The sequence below is a fragment of the Gasterosteus aculeatus genome, chromosome 16, assembly GCF_964276395.1.
Source record: "Gasterosteus aculeatus chromosome 16, fGasAcu3.hap1.1, whole genome shotgun sequence".
Lineage (NCBI taxonomy): Eukaryota > Metazoa > Chordata > Actinopteri > Perciformes > Gasterosteidae > Gasterosteus > Gasterosteus aculeatus.
This window is the reverse complement of record NC_135704.1, coordinates 12,211,661-12,228,125: the sequence shown is the minus strand read 5'-3', so window position 1 is coordinate 12,228,125 and position 16,465 is coordinate 12,211,661. Positions and strand designations below refer to the sequence as shown.

The following is a 16,465-nucleotide window of genomic DNA, read 5'->3' as shown; positions in this document are numbered from 1 at the left end:
TGTCTATTCGTACATCCTGCTCTTTTTTCGTGGCCTCGTATTGGGCTGCTGTTAAACAGCCATACGATCGGAAATGGTTTTATTTGGTTGTATTTGCAGACACAATGGAGCGTCATAATGGTTTATCCAGCTGCTGATTTTGGGGGCGTCAACCGCTGGATGGCGACCCCGTGATCTACTCGCTGCCGAGGTGGGGGACGTCTTTAGAGAGTGAGCATTTCATTTATATGAAAGCAGTTTAGCATGTTGAGCTTTCCGCTGTCACCCAAGTCCCGAGTCAGAAAAAAAAAGAAACCCGACGTTTGAATGAATCTACTCCAGAGCAGAAACACAAGCCAGAATTACTCGGATGTGAACCAGATTCACACAAACGGGACAGAAAACACATGAAGCCATAACCGGGCTTTATTGAGGCATCAGAGGGTAGATTTATAGGATCATTATGACATATTTCATACAATAGGAGTACGTTTATTAAATCTGATTTAATTACAAAACATCATTGTATTTCAGTGTAGTTTATTTATTCTGCAACACATTGATTTACCATTTTGGATACATGTGCACATCTAATGCATCTAATTCACATCCACATAAGACATCCAATCGCTGCAGCTTTTCATGTTGAAGTATATTGTCCGGTGCTTTGACCCACCATTTAAATACAGGTGGATACTGATATGGCAACTATTCCACCCATAAATCACATTATATATAAGAAATATCACTACGTCAGCTTTATTGTAAAGCACAATATAATTGTATTTCATTGACCGCTTATCACAGTACAAGACCCTCATTGTTAAAAGAGATTAAAGCTGAGATGTTTGAGATTTAAAGCTGGCTATGGAGTTTCTTGATGACTTCCCTCCACCTGTGGACAGGTGGGCTGCCACTGGCCACCAGCCGCCGGAGGAGGCCGCAGGGCTGCAGGTCGGGCACGTCAGGGTGAGCCTGGTGGTAGTGCTCCAGCCTCTCCAGGACCTTCGGCAGCCCCACCGTGCTGGCGTAGAACATGGGACCTCCCCGGTGCCCGGGCCAGCCGTAGCCAAACACATAGATGACGTCGATGTCTTCGGGTCCGGCGGCGATTCCGTCCTCCAGGATGCGGAAGCCCTCGTTGACGAGGGCGTAGAGGCAGCGCTCCAGCACCTCCTGGCGGTCTATGCTGCGTGCCACCAGGCCGTGCCGGGCTCGGTACTGCTCCAGAAAGCTGTGCAGCCAGGGGTCGGACCTGGCCACCCGACTGCCGGGTTTGTCATACTGGTACCAGCCCCGGCCAGTTTTTTGGCCAAACCGTCCTTGCTCGCAGACCAGGTCTCCAATGGGACTGTACCTGGAGCCATTTCGTATTCTAGCCGATTGCCCTGATGCCTCGCCAGGCTGCGCTTGGCCGGCTGCCTTCCTGGTTCTCCAGCCCACGTCGAGCCCGGAGAGGTCGGACATTCTGAACACACCCATGGGAAAACCAAACTCCTCCAGCGCTCCATCTACCAACTCCGGTGTGGCGCCCTCCTCCAGCAGGAAGAAAGCCTGCTCGACGTACAGCCTCAGCATGCGGTTCCCCACAAAGCCCCTGCAGTTGCCAACTGCCACACTGGCTTTGCCCATTTTCTTTCCCAGCTGCATGGCAGTGGCGACTGCTTGGGGAGAGGACCGTTTCCCGTACACCACCTCGAGGAGCTTCATGACGTGGGCGGGGGCGAAGAAGTGCATCCCGACCACCAGCTCCGGATTAGGGGTTCCGCGGGCCAGCTCGTCCACGTCGAGGGCAGAAGTGTTGGTGCACAAGAGAGTTCCTGGTTTGCAAAAAGCAGACAGCTGCCGGAATACCTCCAACTTCAGGGCCATGTCCTCGAACACAGCCTCGATGACCAGGTCGACGTCTGCTACGGCCTGGATGTTGCGGCTGTAACTGATTCGATCGAGCGCGGGAGCCGCCCCGCGCCTCTTAGCTCCTCGCTCCAGCATGCTAGTGACTGCCTGCTTTGCCTCCATCAACTGCTTCTCCTGGGTCTCAACGGCAACCACGGACAACCCCGTCTGAGCCAGGGCCACCGTTATGCCTCTCCCCATGGTGCCGAGACCTTTGAAGACAAGATCACATGGCAACCACAGAAGTATTACCCCAGAGTCGCAAGTCATACATGTCACAGCAGAGACGTGCAGCCTGGGTTGGCAAACGGGGCACGGCCTACCCTGCCAAAATAATTTAATAAACTTGTATTTTACCGTTTATTCTTGTGATTTATACACGCAATATGTGTATTCCAATTGTTTAGACGTTACAATGACAAAAGGTAGCAGTTACGCAAGTCAAATACAAAAGAATAAGTAGAATAAGCAGTGGTTTTACTGTCCATTCATTGGGGAGGACAAGCAAAAAAACAATGTTGGGCGAGCAACTTCGATCCTGTATTCTTCAACAACGGCAAAAAGCACAATAATGCAGGTACATATGTTATGCTAGTAATCATCTACGTAACATATCAAACATGGACCAATTAAAATCAAGACATTACCGGACATTTGCGCCGCTAACGTCACTACACCAGCTACATTTTAAGCATAATCGCTTACTGCAGCAAAGGGGCTAAAAAACAGAAACTGATTGTTTCAAACAGACTATGTGGCTGTGCAGTTTCTGGAGAACCGCTATACCTGCCTGCTTTTTTCAACGAGTCAGATTGTTTGTACTTCAATGGGATGCTGTGATTTAAACAACCATGGCACAGCTTTAACCAAGCATGAAATGTTGTCAGCTCAATTCTAGTGTCAAATCACGGTGAAATCCTTTGGCAAATCTCGGATCGACCTTGCACTTGACGAGCAAAGGAGGCTGAATTTAACCTGCTACGATAAAAAAAGGTAAAAGAAAATCGAGAGGTATCGAAGGATCTGATAAATGCGACCTGCTTCCTTGAAAAGCAAGAGCTTGCTTTTGGTGGCAATGATAAAAGCGCTAGCTTCAGTAATAGCGGCAATTACATTGAGTTGCTGGATGTGCTATCTGAGAGAGAGACGAGAGGTCGGCTAGACATCTACGTACGTCTACTGCAGTTTCTGGAACATCTCACAGAATACGAGGTGATCTGATCGACTCAGTCGTAGACGTGCTCCTCGCTGACACCAAGAGTGACGCCCAATACGTCATCGAGATCAGAAATTTCTTGATATGGACTTGACGTTATATCGTTTTGACGTGTTAGCCTAAACAATAAATGAGGTAATCGGACTTTCATAACGGAGTGCCTAGCCTGGCATCGCCGCACATCACTGTATCAGTCTAATCAAGACAAATTACAGTATATACAAGCTTATATCACAGAATTATACCATCTGGGCACTCTACATAAGGATAGGCTGTAAATAGTTTTAGCCTGGGAGCATAAAGTTTGTCCAAACCAATGCAAGATTAATGCACAAGCTGCAGAGCTTCACATATCCAGATTGTCATGCAGCCAATCCTCGCTGCAGGGAAGAGCGGGTTCATCCATCTACACTCAGCCAAACTATAAACCAGGGTTTAGTTTTCATAGGCAACACAAATTTTGGAAAAGCCACACAGATAGCTTGAATGAGTGAATGCGCTTGTGCGTACGGAAGAGAGATTAAAAGTCCACAGCTCTTACCAATGACAGCTGCTTTATTTACGGGCCTGGGCTTGCTCGTATCCCATCCGGCTCCACTGGGCATACTCCACCTGCCCACGGCTCTCTGAGCAAAGAACACATACTGCAGGGCACGGGCCTGGCCTGAGGTGAAGAGAGTGGCCATCAGCTCCTTCTCCCGCTCCATGCCCCGCTCGTACGGCAGGGTGGCGGCCGCCCGCACCGCCTGGACACACGCGACCGGCGCCATAGCTCCACGGGCACTGCCTCGCACCTTCCGCATCGCCTCCTCAAACAAAGCATCCGAATCAGGCGGCCGGGGACACGGAAAAGTACTTATACGGCGGGCGTCCAGGGGCTGACCTGAAATAGAAACATGGGAGGAAAACATGGCTCCTGAGGAATTGCCTTTTTACTTAGTCCTCCGAGTTTGTGAAAAGTACATCATAAAATGTACTCTAAAGGATATTTTTTTGTCCTCACTAGCAGAATTGTATTTTCTAAAATGAAAAGCGCTCCCTAGGTTCCAGTAATACAGCTTTTTCCCCCTCTCCATGTCCTATTTCTCAACCAGCACTCAGTCTAGGAATAATTGGCCCCTCAATCACAAAATACCCCAGTAGCTTATATGGGCAGAACGATTTGAAAGACCATTTCCAGCATAATTGGATGGACTCCGGTGCCAATGCGCTATTACTGTTAACTTTCACCAAATTTGGTTCTAGGTTAAATAGTTATACCTCTAACTCTAAGTGCAAAGGGATGAATATCTGGAATTCTTGGGCCTGAGAGCAACCGTACAACACTTACAAGGTCATGTAGTTCCACCATTACAAGGTGGAACTACATGACATTGGATCTTACAAACCTGCCTGCTGAGATAATAGCCTGCAAACAATGAGAATGAAGAAGGCCACTGTGCTAAAACGTTGTTAAAAGCATCGTAATACCCATTTATGTCCCCTCTTACACGAGCCAGTGGTCAGAATCCTTAACAGCTCCACTGAATTACACTCATCCGAGGGTCGAGGCCAGAATCTGGGTCACCGTGGCAAAGCTTAAAAGGGGAACAGCAGCCATACGTGATCGGTTGTCTCCCATTTTTGTTACTTATAATTTTGCCAACAAAAAAGTCAGAATCAATTCGCGCTGAAGAATGAATGAATAAAATGTTCCGTTAAAAGTACATTCAGTTTAGTCAACCGGCATGTGACAGAGCAATGGGATACCAGCGGACTTCAGGAGGGCATTATTCCAGCGGTTAAGCTGCAAATGTTTGAGCTGCGTCGATGGATTTGTTGTGCAGCGGGTGGAAAGCCTGGTCGTCCTGACAGATGTGGCGGGCAGATGCTGCGACTACTGGGGCGAAAACGTTAATCTCGTCACGAGCAGAGACTTGAATCTGTGGTGTGTGTGTGTCTGCGTGCACAAATGCAAAGGCCTCCGGCTCCATGCACCCATGTGCCAGCTTCACTGCTGTGCAGCGCTTCATGTTCGCATCTATGGACGTGACAGACCAAACCGCTGCGTCTCAATGTCACCAACAGTCGCACGTTTAGTTTGAACATTTAGACAGACGTTTCCTGTCCTGATTCAACACGCCTGATAATCAGTACTGGAGAACCCAGAGGTCTCCGTGGATTTCAGTCCCATCTCCTAAAATCTCCCACCATGTGTGTGGTTTTGGCCTCTCTGTGTGACTCACTCGGAGCCTCGGTGTTACAAACGCTCACTTGCTCACCCACTCATAGTCATCTTGGCAGTGGGAGTGGAGATGGGGGGGGGGGGGGGGGGCGCATTTGTAAAAAGCAAAACACTTCAATTGTCTTTTGGTTATGAAATGTTTCGCAGGTTGTCCCGGAGACTTACTGGCTCCCTAAAATATTGTCACAAAAAAAACTGTAACGTGCATGTAACACTTTTGTGTGGCTCTGCAAAGACAAGACTAAACAAGTGACTCCAGCCACTGGTGTAATCGGACGACGTAAACATACTAAACCAAACGCCAGATTGGGAGGTATGCCTATTAGTTCACAATACCAATTACCGGAATAGTTTAGACATTTGTGGGAAATATGCATATTTACTTTTTTGCCAATGGTTGAAAAGGAAGCTAAAAGAAAAGCATTAGCTAAAAAAAAATAAAAAAAATAAAAAACGACATCTTGTTTCAGTCGCGCCCACTAATACTCCCTCAGCATTATAATGTAGCAGTCGTGCATGTGAACGGTTTGTCTTTACACAGACTGAGAAATCATTGCTCCTGAGCTGTAGGGACGTGGCACACTTTAGCATCCATCCAGTGGGTTGACGAGTCTCATGCTCGCACATGGAGCAATCTCCATCCCCAAAAATGAATGGTGAGGGGCGGTTATTAATATTCTAGGAAAGTTTGTCCCTTTTCACCTTCTGAATAATACAGCAAAAGCAGTGAAGACGTCGGAGCACATCTGACAGAGCCATGAAACATTCATGTCTTCCGCGGTGGAGGACGCGCCTGCCGTGTTCTCTGCTTCCCGTTTTTTAAAACCCGTGAAGAAGGGAGTGGATTTTTTTTTTCTGCTGCTCACCTGCAACACTCAGGGCAAACTTCACAGCTGCGTCAACGGTGTTGTGCTCAGTCACCTGCTCCACAATGCCGAGTCGCAGGGCCTCGGCGGCCGTTACGATGCGTCCTGTGAAGGGCATCGAAGGTCGATCAGAGTGACATGTGGCATTTCAGATTATTAAAATACGGTAGGACGAGCCTTCCAGGCACTTGAGAATCCCCTGTTAGAATCTTTGAAATGAGGAAGAATTACGATCTGGATGTATTTGTTGTGAAAACGGCGGTGATTCACACTTCTGCGAAAGCGAGCGCGGTAAAACTGAACACATGCTGACCTCTGCTGGTCATCAGAGTACACTACCAGTCTCCACATCTCAGGTTGATTTACAACCAACAGTGCCGTTCAGCTTAATAATGAGTTTTCAGAACAAGGTTAAGCCTGCATGAAGCTCAACTGAAACACGACAAAACATGGGTGCGCAAACAACCCTGGAAGGAAAAGTGATCACAATATATCTATTGATACTTCCTTGTATCTGAATTGATACATTTTCAAATTTCTACTATGAAGTATTGATGGTCCTGCAAGGTTAATCTGTCTTTGCTACCTGTGGTGATGAGGTCTAAGGCATCTGGGACCCCGATGAGCCTCGGCAGCCGTTGGCTGCCTCCTGCAGCTGGCAGCAGACCCAGAGTCACCTCTGGAAGACCCAGTCTGGCCTGAAAGGACACAAAGTTTGATGAATGGGACGTGCCGATCAGTGGGGGGGGTTCATGACAATCATAGACAGCTTTCAAATATATAGCACACCGATTGTTACATGGAATACTTTCGCAGTGCATGTGACGTATTACTACGTCAGTCACGCAGTGAGGAAGCACGGACTAACTTTAGAGTGTGCGATTCGATAATGGCAGCCAAGTGCCAGCTCGAGGCCTCCACCTAAAGCGTTCCCCTCTATGGCCGCCACCATCGGCTTGTTGGCGGCCTCGATGGCGTGGATAATCGGTATCAGTGGCGGTCCGGTCATTTCTCCCCCAAACTCCTTAATGTCTGCCCCTGTTGTGCAAAAGATTGAATTTACGCGGTTAACAGGGTTGCATTGTAATTGGGATTCCATGAAGATGTCTGCTTGTGGATGTTGAGGATTTTAAGGGTTTAAAGTTAGAATATTTTTTGAAAAGAAAAAAAACCCTCCATACCTCCGCAGAAGTTTCCATTCTGGCCACAGATGACCACAGACTTCACCTTTGGGTCACTGAGAGCTATCTTCACCGTGTCTACAATCGCCTGTCTCACCACCGCACTGTATATAAAAAGAAGACAAGTTCACCTTTATCCCCCTTAAATTGTTGGTTATGCTTAAGGAACATTACAGAAATGTCTACTAGAGCCCTTCTTCGCCATAAATACATTCATTGTGCCGAATAGGACAATGAATACAATACGTTTCAGTAAAATTGGGCAGAGATGGTCAGAACTTCAACCCCGTCGCTCCTGCAGTAGATCATTGACCAGGTGATCAGACTTTGCTGTATCCCATAATACTACAAGTGAAAGTCCTGCAGAAGGATTCTCTGCAAAATATACTTAGAGAATTCAAGGTTAGAAGTATCTGACAGTGCCATAACAATACTATGACATATAATATTAAGTTCAGTATTTAAGCCAACCAAGTCCTTGATTTGAGAAAGCTCTTCCTATGACCTCAACAATCTGGCAAAACAGGGATTTTTTTCTATTGTATTTAGAAATTATGTTGTTCTCTTTCTTAAAAAGTGCGTTCGGAAAGGTTTTTGCATCTCTAAAACACAACATACGGATTTGCGGTCAATTGTAACATTTGCACATGTTTTTAAAAAACAATTTGCATTAAACAAGGTCTCCAGGCTTCTTTTTGACTTCAGCTCACCTGAGTGCGTTAACAGGCGGATTCTGGAGGGTAATTACGCCAACAAACCCCGATGCGCGAGTATATTGAGCCATCGCTCCTACTAGTCCCACTACACCGTATCGCGGTTCTTTCAGCTACGGAGACGGAACTTTGTAACGACACTCTGTCAACGCAGCATTACGTCTGTCAATCTTTGATCACGTGATAGCATGGACGCACAATCAGAACTACACGGTGTCAAAGATGGCGCCACGTTCGTTCCCGTGAAAGTTGCTCAATGGCGCATGAAGCTAAAAAAAAGTTCCAACTTCCGAGAATGAAAATAGATTGTGAAATACCCGGATGACTGGGCCCACTGAGCATGCGCAGTAGCGTTTGCCTTAGCCCCGCCTCCCATCCGTCGGACCGCCCACGTGCGTCCTCGTTCTCAGACTACTCCACGTCGACTGGGGAAGGAAAACAACTTTAAAGATTTTATAGTGTTAATAATCCATATTAGCAGAGTTTCCGATATGTCTTTCCCAGTATAATTATTCCACCTATAGTTCCAATGTGTTATTTTTAATTTTCAAGATCGAACATAGTGAATATGGAGATATTCGTTCAACGAACTTTGGACTTTTGACTGTATTTGGTAGGGTTGATTTTGATTGAGAAAGAAAGGGCCTTATTGCCCCTATACTTTTGCTTGTTCTCGTGGGCTTTGTTTTGTTGCCGTTGTTTATTGTGTGCCCCATTTTGCATTAAATTATCTGTGTTAAAGTGTTAAAAGTGTTTGTCTACACCCAGTCACTCTTTCTGTTTTTCTTTATTTTATGTATGTGTCTGCCAACAGACACATACATGTGATGGCAACAACTTCCCCGCCCCCTTTTTTTTTATTCACTTAACTTGGCTTGGTGGTCGCAGATCAATTTTTAACATCATAATATAAACGGAACCCGGTAGCTCTGACTCCTCCCACTAGGGGGCAGTGACGTAACACCGTCGAGGTCAACCGCAAAGAAGAAGATCCGGCCGTTTGCTTCGCTCGCCGGCAACAAGGAGCCGAAGCCCGCGTCCTGGTGGTCAAAGCCGGGGGGGGAGAATATGCGCTCGCTTGTCGGACTGATCGCGGTGGTCGTCGCAGCCAGCGTGTACCTGTATTATCTGTCGCTGTACCTGCCGGCCGCACCGCGGCGACGTCCTCCTCCGCCCGCCGAGGGACGTCATGAGGAGACGGAGGAGTCCCAGCCACCCAGCAGGTGAGGGACGCTAGTGGCTCTCCGCTGCCCACCGTGCAACTTAGTTAACGTTACATTTCTGGGTTATTAGTTCACCCGTCTCTCCTCCACTCGCACTTCTACCTGGGATCCGCTCTAACTGAGCAGTTATTTACGCTGCGCTCTGTTTAAGATGTTGGATGATGTGACAGATTTGTTCCTGCAGGTTGAAGTTCCCATCGGACCTGGAGGAGCTGAGGGAGCTGGCTGAGCTGCTGCAGTTCTACAAGACGGAGCACACTGGATATGTTCTGCTCCTCTTCTGCAGTGCATATCTCTACAAGCAGTCCTTTGCCATTCCTGGGTCCACGCTTCTGGTAAGCGTAAAACAAAACAAAAAATACAGTTCAAAGGGCTCTCTGTTCAGATGACACATTGATTACAATTGGCTAGAAAATTCTTGTGTCTGGTGGGTGTGAAAGAAAGTAGACCTGCATGGGAGGATCACTTTAGTGAAATGTCTCTTCAGACGTCCTGCAGGGGATTAAAATATTCCGCTAGATCAAACAACAAAAGGGATGACAGACTTTGTCTTTGTATCGGCGATCTAAGGCTTTTGTGACAGTTTTTCTGTCCCCGGATACATTCCTTCAATCCTCCTCTGCAGCACAGCGAAGAGACCTCTGCTAGTTAACGTGCAGGTCACTCATATTGGTGATGTCTATTAACCCGGGCCCTCTCCGTATGTTGTTGTGTAGAACATTTTAGCAGGTGCTATATTTGGACCCTATCAAGGACTGCTGCTAGCCTCTGTGCTCACCACTGTGGGCTCCACCATGTGCTACCTCCTGTCCAAGGCTTTCGGAAAGCGCTACATCATCAGCCTCTTCCCCGATAAAGTCTCCATGCTACAGAGGAAGGTAAAAATATCACCCCCATCCGCGTCGGGTTTGAAAGTAAATTAGTTTTCAGTTCAGCAGTTTGTCTCTCAAGTACAACAAACTACAGATAAAGACAATACAGTACATACAAACGTTTCCAAATAGATTTCATTAAAACAGAACATAACATAAAGAAAATCCCATGCAGGTTTCATTGCTTCCCCCGTGATGTGTTATGTACTAATATTGCCAGTGTTACTCACCCGAACCCTCCTGATTCTGCTATAACAAGGTAGTTGTTATTGTATCAGAAAGTGGAGTGACGTAACCTGCCGTCCCTACGAAGGTCATTTTACAACCTCTCCTCTTTACCTCCCAGGTTGAGGAGAACCAGGACAGTTTGTTTTTCTTTCTGCTCTTCCTGAGATTCTTTCCCATGACTCCCAACTGGTTCCTGAACATGTGCGCCCCGATTGTCAACATCCCCATCACCTTCTTCTTCGGCTCGGTCTTCATCGGTGAGCGCAGGTCATCGGCTGACCTTTAAACCGTGCGATGACGCATTTATCAAACGCGCACTCACTGAATCAAAACGACACAGAGCATGTTCCTCTGTTGTCCCTTTAAATCTGCTTTCAATTCTAAATTGTGAGACATGTTTACATTACGTGCCTTTTGGAGATTTAAAAGGTATTCATCAAGCATTTTTTTAACTGCAAATTCTGCAAAAACAAAGCTCAGCATATCTGTCCAACCAGGGTTTTGCTCTGCTTTCGCAGGCCTCCTGCCGTACAACTTCATCTGTGTGCAGACGGGCGTCATGCTGTCCGAGTTGACGTCGTTGGACGACCTGTTCTCCCGGGACAGGCTGCTGCAGCTGCTGGCCATCGCCTGCGTGGCCCTGCTGCCCGGCGCGCTTATCCGACGCTTGAGTCAGAAGCGCCTCAAAGCGGACGTCCAATCGCAGAACGGGTCCGTCGCGGATAAGAAGGTCCAGTGATTTGTCCCGGGGATGTAGCACCCTCCACCCTTAAGAAGTGGATGTGTTTTTCTGGGATTTGAAGTATTCTGTCTAACCAAATGTTGGTGTTTCTGTGCCATGATGTCTATGGGCACAGCATGTGTACATGTGACGTTGATTTGTAAGTATGAATGTGCAGAAAGGGACAATCAGCTCTGAGAGGTTCGAGATGTAAACAGCTAGTGTTTAAAATGCCATCGTGTCACTGTGTCATGCGGTGATGGTTTAAATCTTCAACCTCCGTAATGGGAGTTAATGTGACAGACTTCTCCTTTAATGTGGATGGATGATTCCTATTTTTAAAGATCTGTGCGAATACTTTTTGTAACTGTATGGGGTTGGCAGCACACTTATTACGTGTGTCTTTTGTACAGTTGTGGTTCTATTTTAAATGTGATTTCCCTGTGGGTTAGCTTTCTGTAAATTCAATATTTTAAGTGCTGTTTACATTTATATCGTCTCAGATCACAAATGACGTGCCATTTTTTTTAATTGAACTTTAAAATATTATAATAAAATGGTAAACATGAAGAAACTTTTTTTTTTTTTCAAATATTCTTTATTGCTCAGATCCAGGTTGCTCAGCAATACAGTTCTCTCACAACTCAAAACAACAGCATGGCTGTTACCAGAAAGGCAATGGATCCAGCAGATGGACTCAAAAGGGATCAAATGTCTGTCCGGCGCACAGTCACCAATTACCTTGAGGTGTTTGGGACCTGCAGGTCCGTGGGAAATGTAGGACTTGAGGGTTGTAACAAAAGGAATCTCCCAAATGGTGAAATGCAGTTAAGAAATGGATCCATGTAAAACCACTACTGAGAGTGTGGTGCTATATAGAGTGTACGTACTGGATCGCCTACAACAGTCTCATGCTATGCTTTGTGTTTCCCCATTTAACAACAAGACAGTACAAAAAACACTGCTGCGGTTCTTAACAGAGTTAACTACACTTTTTCTCAGCTGTGGTTTTCTGATCGTTGTTGAATGCCCTCTTTTTCTGCTCCGATGCAAACGCAGAACAAGATTTTATCAGCTTTTAAAAAATATAAATCAGACCTGGATAATCTGTCAACCTTCCTTCCTTGCATGTCAGATTTATTTATTTTGCAATTTTGATTAAAAATTGTTAAAACTCCTAGCTAGGATCTGTTTCAAATCACATTTGAACCGCTAGTATTATTGGTAGTGATCTAAAAAGGAATGAAAATTAAAGCAAAGAATCGCAGCTACGGCACAGACTACATTATTAAATCAGTGTCAATGACGAGAAAACCAGATCAACAGGAGAAAAAAAAACTAAGCTATCAAACCACCATGTTATATGACTAACAACACAGCACAGTGAAGTGTGTATTTGTGATTTTCTGGTACTGAATATTAATGTCTAGCAACACCCCACAAAACCTAGAAACACCAATCCTTGGAAGTAAAATAAAAAATAAAAAGTTACTGTCATCTTGACGAGTTTTGCCTCGGGTTGCGGTCGGCTAACGGATGTCTCAACAACCGGGACGCTGTGCTGCCAGCGCCACGGGGAAACCAAACCAGCCCGACCAAAACCTGCACCAAAACCTCGCTGTGTAAAAAGAGCCGAAAACACAAGAGCAACAGAGGTCTGGAGAGTCCTCTGCAATGCAAGGAAAGCGCCCCAAAACCGTCAAACCGCCCTATGAAGCTACTACCGACAAGTCCAAACAAACTAGGATATCCAGTGCTACCGTGAAAAGCCATTATCTCAACGTGCCCCACTACGGTGAACCGGAGCAGCAGCACCGTGCTGCGATCACCTGGGTCCGGTCTGAACCTGGTCCGGTGAGCCATCATCGTCGTCGTCAGTGTGAGGTACCGTGCCGGCTGTGGGGAGGCTCGCTGAAGCGGCCTCAGGCATTGTGTGAGTTTGATAGACCTTGTAGGTTTATTTTGAGCACTGATAGTCTCGTGTTCAGTGGGACGAGGATGATCCGAGTCATCCGAGGACAAGAGCCAAGAGCTCGAAAGATAAACTAAACTTTTATTGTTCATACATTTAATTACTTTGCCCTACATCGATTTTAGTAGCTAACGTCAGCCTTGGATTCTGAGAGGTAATTCTGAAATGTACAGCACAAGAACAAAAAACACCTACTCCGCAGGGGGGCGAGGAGACCGCTCGGAGGAAAATCTCCGGCGATCTCGCACAACGCAGGCCGATCACCGTTGTGGAGAGACGGAAAATGACGCATCCACGTGTGACTCCACTGTACGTGTTGACAGGGATACAGTCACCGTACACAGTGACGTATCCACCACTAGAGTTGTTCTACATTCTACACAGACGACGGGGAGGTTTTCAGGAGTCCCCTCGCCGTGTTGTTGCAGCTTTCTTTTTTTTTTTTTTGTTGTCAAATCCAAACCCCAGAGAATGCTGTTATCAAAAAGAGCTGGTAAGATTGAATTGGGTTGTTAAAAAAAATGTTTTCCCCCGCAAGTGAAGGAACTTCATTGTGTTCTTCAAAAGTCTAAAAAAAATAATAATAACCTGGAGGTACAGTTGTTTTCGGTTTGATTTGTACCTTTTTTTTTGTCGTTTGTCTTTGATGGTTTGATCAGTACACAACATCCACATGCAGAACCACTTCGGGCAGGCGTGTACCCCTCACATCCCGCTCCTCATCCCTCTCTAGCAATAATGCTTTTGACGTGTGTCCTTAAGATGGAGACGCATGGCGCCCAGGCGAGGACAGTCCAACAGAGTTCACTACGCTTTGCAAAGTTTCACTAGTTGGCTGGACCTGAAGAGTTTAGTGAATCGCCTACTGTAGATCTTTTGTGTTGTTCCTTTTTCTTCCCCCATTAAAAAAGGAAAATAAAAACGCCCAAATGATCAGTTAACAAGGCATACAAATGTGGGGAAAAAAAGGGGGAAATGAAAGATTGGACTGAGGTACCCTGAAGCCTGAGGTAGATCACAATACTGACATGCGCACTGTTCACATCCTGACCAACGTTAACGTGGTGGTTCACTTTACTGTTCTCCTATTTTTCAGGTTTTAGTTGTATTATTATTATTCATAGTCTAGTTTTCAAGAAAATAAACACTTCCCTTCAAAATAATATGGCAGTGTCCCACTGAGGAGCAAAAAAAAAAAAAGGACTTGGTTTTCTTTTTAGTTCTTATCAATAGCTCTCATCACAAAATAGGAAAAAAAATAGATTCATAAATATTACTCTCTCTTTTTATATATATATACACAAACATGCGCACACGCTCGCGCACACACACACACACACACACGCAGGAAGCTGTGCGTATTGGCAATAACTTTGTCTGGAAGATGAAGCTGATGGGTGACGGGTGACAAAATAAGGCAACAAGCTTCCACGGTCTCCAAAGTAACGCACAAAGGGACACCAGGACCCGCGTGTCCAGCTCGCCAAAAACAACAAAGAAACACAAGAGGAAAAGTTAACAGAAGAGCGAGAGCGACGACGACGGTGACAATCTGTGCCTCTCGGGCCGGCCAGCTGGACTCGGCGTGGGGGGGCAGCGAACGATCTAAAAAAATAAAATTAAAAAAAAGGCTGCATATTGTACATTCACAGCTGTCACGCCGCTTTCGAAAGCTCCCTGACGAGAGAGGGCTCGTGGCCGCGGTTGGTACCACAGGTCACGCGGTTCCTCCCGGTGCCCGACCTCTGCCCCAAACCGTTCCCTCACTGCCACTCACACACAGCTGGGGGTCTGGGGCCCCTCAGCTCGCATGTTGTGTCGGCCCTCGAAGAGGTTCTCATAAGGCGAAGCGTGTGGCGGTACACATTCAAAATGACTAGTCGCCTGTTGGGAGAGCAAAGGTTCATACCTTTGTTGTTGTTGTTTTAAGACGATTTTTTTTTCTCTGGTCATTGAGGGGAATGCCGACGGAGACATCCTTTGGATTTTTTTTTTTATATCAGGATTACAACGAGAATGCAGATTTGGTCTGCTGCACATCGCGGAGGAGTGATAACAATCCCTCTGTTGTGATTTGGCTCCGTCGAGTGAAAGTGGCAGTCTGTTCAATGTTATCAAAAGGCTACGGGGGGAAAGAAAAGCGTTTCTTGGACAACAAATATTTCATCCAATTAAAAAAAAATATTAAAAAAAAAACATGCCAAATGAGAGAGAGTGATGAGAAAAAGAAGCAAGAATTAGCAGAAAAGAAGACAAAAAAAAAAGAAGCATCAGATAGGAATAGTGAGAGACGTTTCGAAGGGACGTTATCTTTTCGTTGGCACACAGGCTGCTTACAAAGACCCATTCACCATATTTACTTATAAAGGGTTTATCTCCTTTTGATTTCAGTGGCCTATAATGTGAACAAACAAGGGGAACTGCTTCATGTGACTGTCACGCATATCGTTTTCTAGAACAAGTAATCACATTAAAGACTACACCAAGTTGTACTGCCATTTTGAGAGAAAAACAACAGTGCATACCCAAAGTGTGTATCAATATACGCATCTACGGTGTGTTAATACTGCTAAGGACAATCCACTTTGCAATCTGAATATCTCAAACTCTTGTGAGAGAAGGTGTCCATTGTCACTCGCTGTCGTTCTAAACCAAAATAATAGTCAAAGATAAGGCCGATGCTTTATCAGTTGGTTAGGCCTATGTTAGTCCAGCTAAAGAGATAACGTTATGCAGGGCAGTATACTATTTCCTGTTTACCTTTTTTTATCTGTGAGAACCGCAGGGGCCAATTTCTCTGCCATTTCCACCTAGTAGATTTTTTTTTTTTTTTTGGTCTTTTACTGTTATATCACATCCGTACGATTTCTCTCCGCTCAATCTGCTCTCGCGGGGCTGGCAGTGCACGCGATACCCTCGGCCTTTGGCTCTCACTCGTTTTCCCCCCTGGTGAAGTTCTTTGGTTTTGATCCCGGTGCTGCTGGTCTCCCCCTGCACGTCCCCCCCTTGGCCTCGGCCCTTTTGTCTGGGTAGTTCTCTGTTCGTTTGGGAGGGGCTACATTCATTGACTGGCGCCCGATGGAGCCGCGCCCCCGCCCCGGTCACTTGGAGTGGTGCGGTGACACGGCGCCGCCCTGCTGGTGCTTCTGTTCCTGCTGTTTGACCTGCTGGATGATCTCCCGGATCTTTCTCTGCGCGGTCTGTTGGGAGGGACGTCACACGCGGAACAAGGGGTTAATTAACACCTGACAAGGTGTTCGGGAAATATTGCCTTAACATTCCAATTTGTGCAGTGAAATTACAACAAGGTGCACCAAAGTGCAGTAAGCAGGAATGACCACATGATGTCAGATGACGCCCCGATGACAGAAAGG

At 46.2% G+C, this 16,465-nt stretch overlaps 3 protein-coding genes across 5 annotated transcripts in view; 1 reads left to right on the top strand and 2 right to left on the bottom strand.

Moving 5' to 3' along the window:
• Window positions 1-387: 387 nt before the first annotated feature.
• Window positions 388-8,411, bottom strand: ehhadh (enoyl-CoA, hydratase/3-hydroxyacyl CoA dehydrogenase). The gene is made up of 7 exons (XM_040200588.2): window positions 8,073-8,411; window positions 7,363-7,466; window positions 7,050-7,219; window positions 6,768-6,879; window positions 6,182-6,286; window positions 3,633-3,974; window positions 388-2,087 (listed from the first exon to the last, which is right to left on the bottom strand). The coding sequence occupies exons 1-7, from the start codon at window positions 8,144-8,146 to the stop codon at window positions 835-837; spliced, it is 2,160 nt and encodes a 719-aa protein (XP_040056522.2). The 5' UTR covers window positions 8,147-8,411; the 3' UTR covers window positions 388-834.
• On the top strand, window positions 8,345-11,693 carry tmem41aa (transmembrane protein 41aa). The gene is made up of 5 exons (XM_040200594.2): window positions 8,345-9,298; window positions 9,483-9,633; window positions 10,015-10,176; window positions 10,517-10,655; window positions 10,917-11,693. The coding sequence occupies exons 1-5, from the start codon at window positions 9,144-9,146 to the stop codon at window positions 11,135-11,137; spliced, it is 828 nt and encodes a 275-aa protein (XP_040056528.2). The 5' UTR covers window positions 8,345-9,143; the 3' UTR covers window positions 11,138-11,693.
• A 1-nt stretch (window position 11,694) lies between these two features.
• The window catches only part of igf2bp2a (insulin-like growth factor 2 mRNA binding protein 2a), a 36,897-nt gene continuing 32,126 nt past the window's right edge, over window positions 11,695-16,465 (bottom strand). For all 3 annotated transcript variants that reach the window (XM_040200589.2, XM_040200592.2, XM_040200591.2), the window contains exon 16: window positions 11,695-16,291. In XM_040200589.2, the coding sequence (XP_040056523.2) occupies window positions 16,193-16,291 (99 nt within the window). In that variant the 3' untranslated portion in view covers window positions 11,695-16,192. The remainder of the gene's footprint in view (window positions 16,292-16,465) is intronic.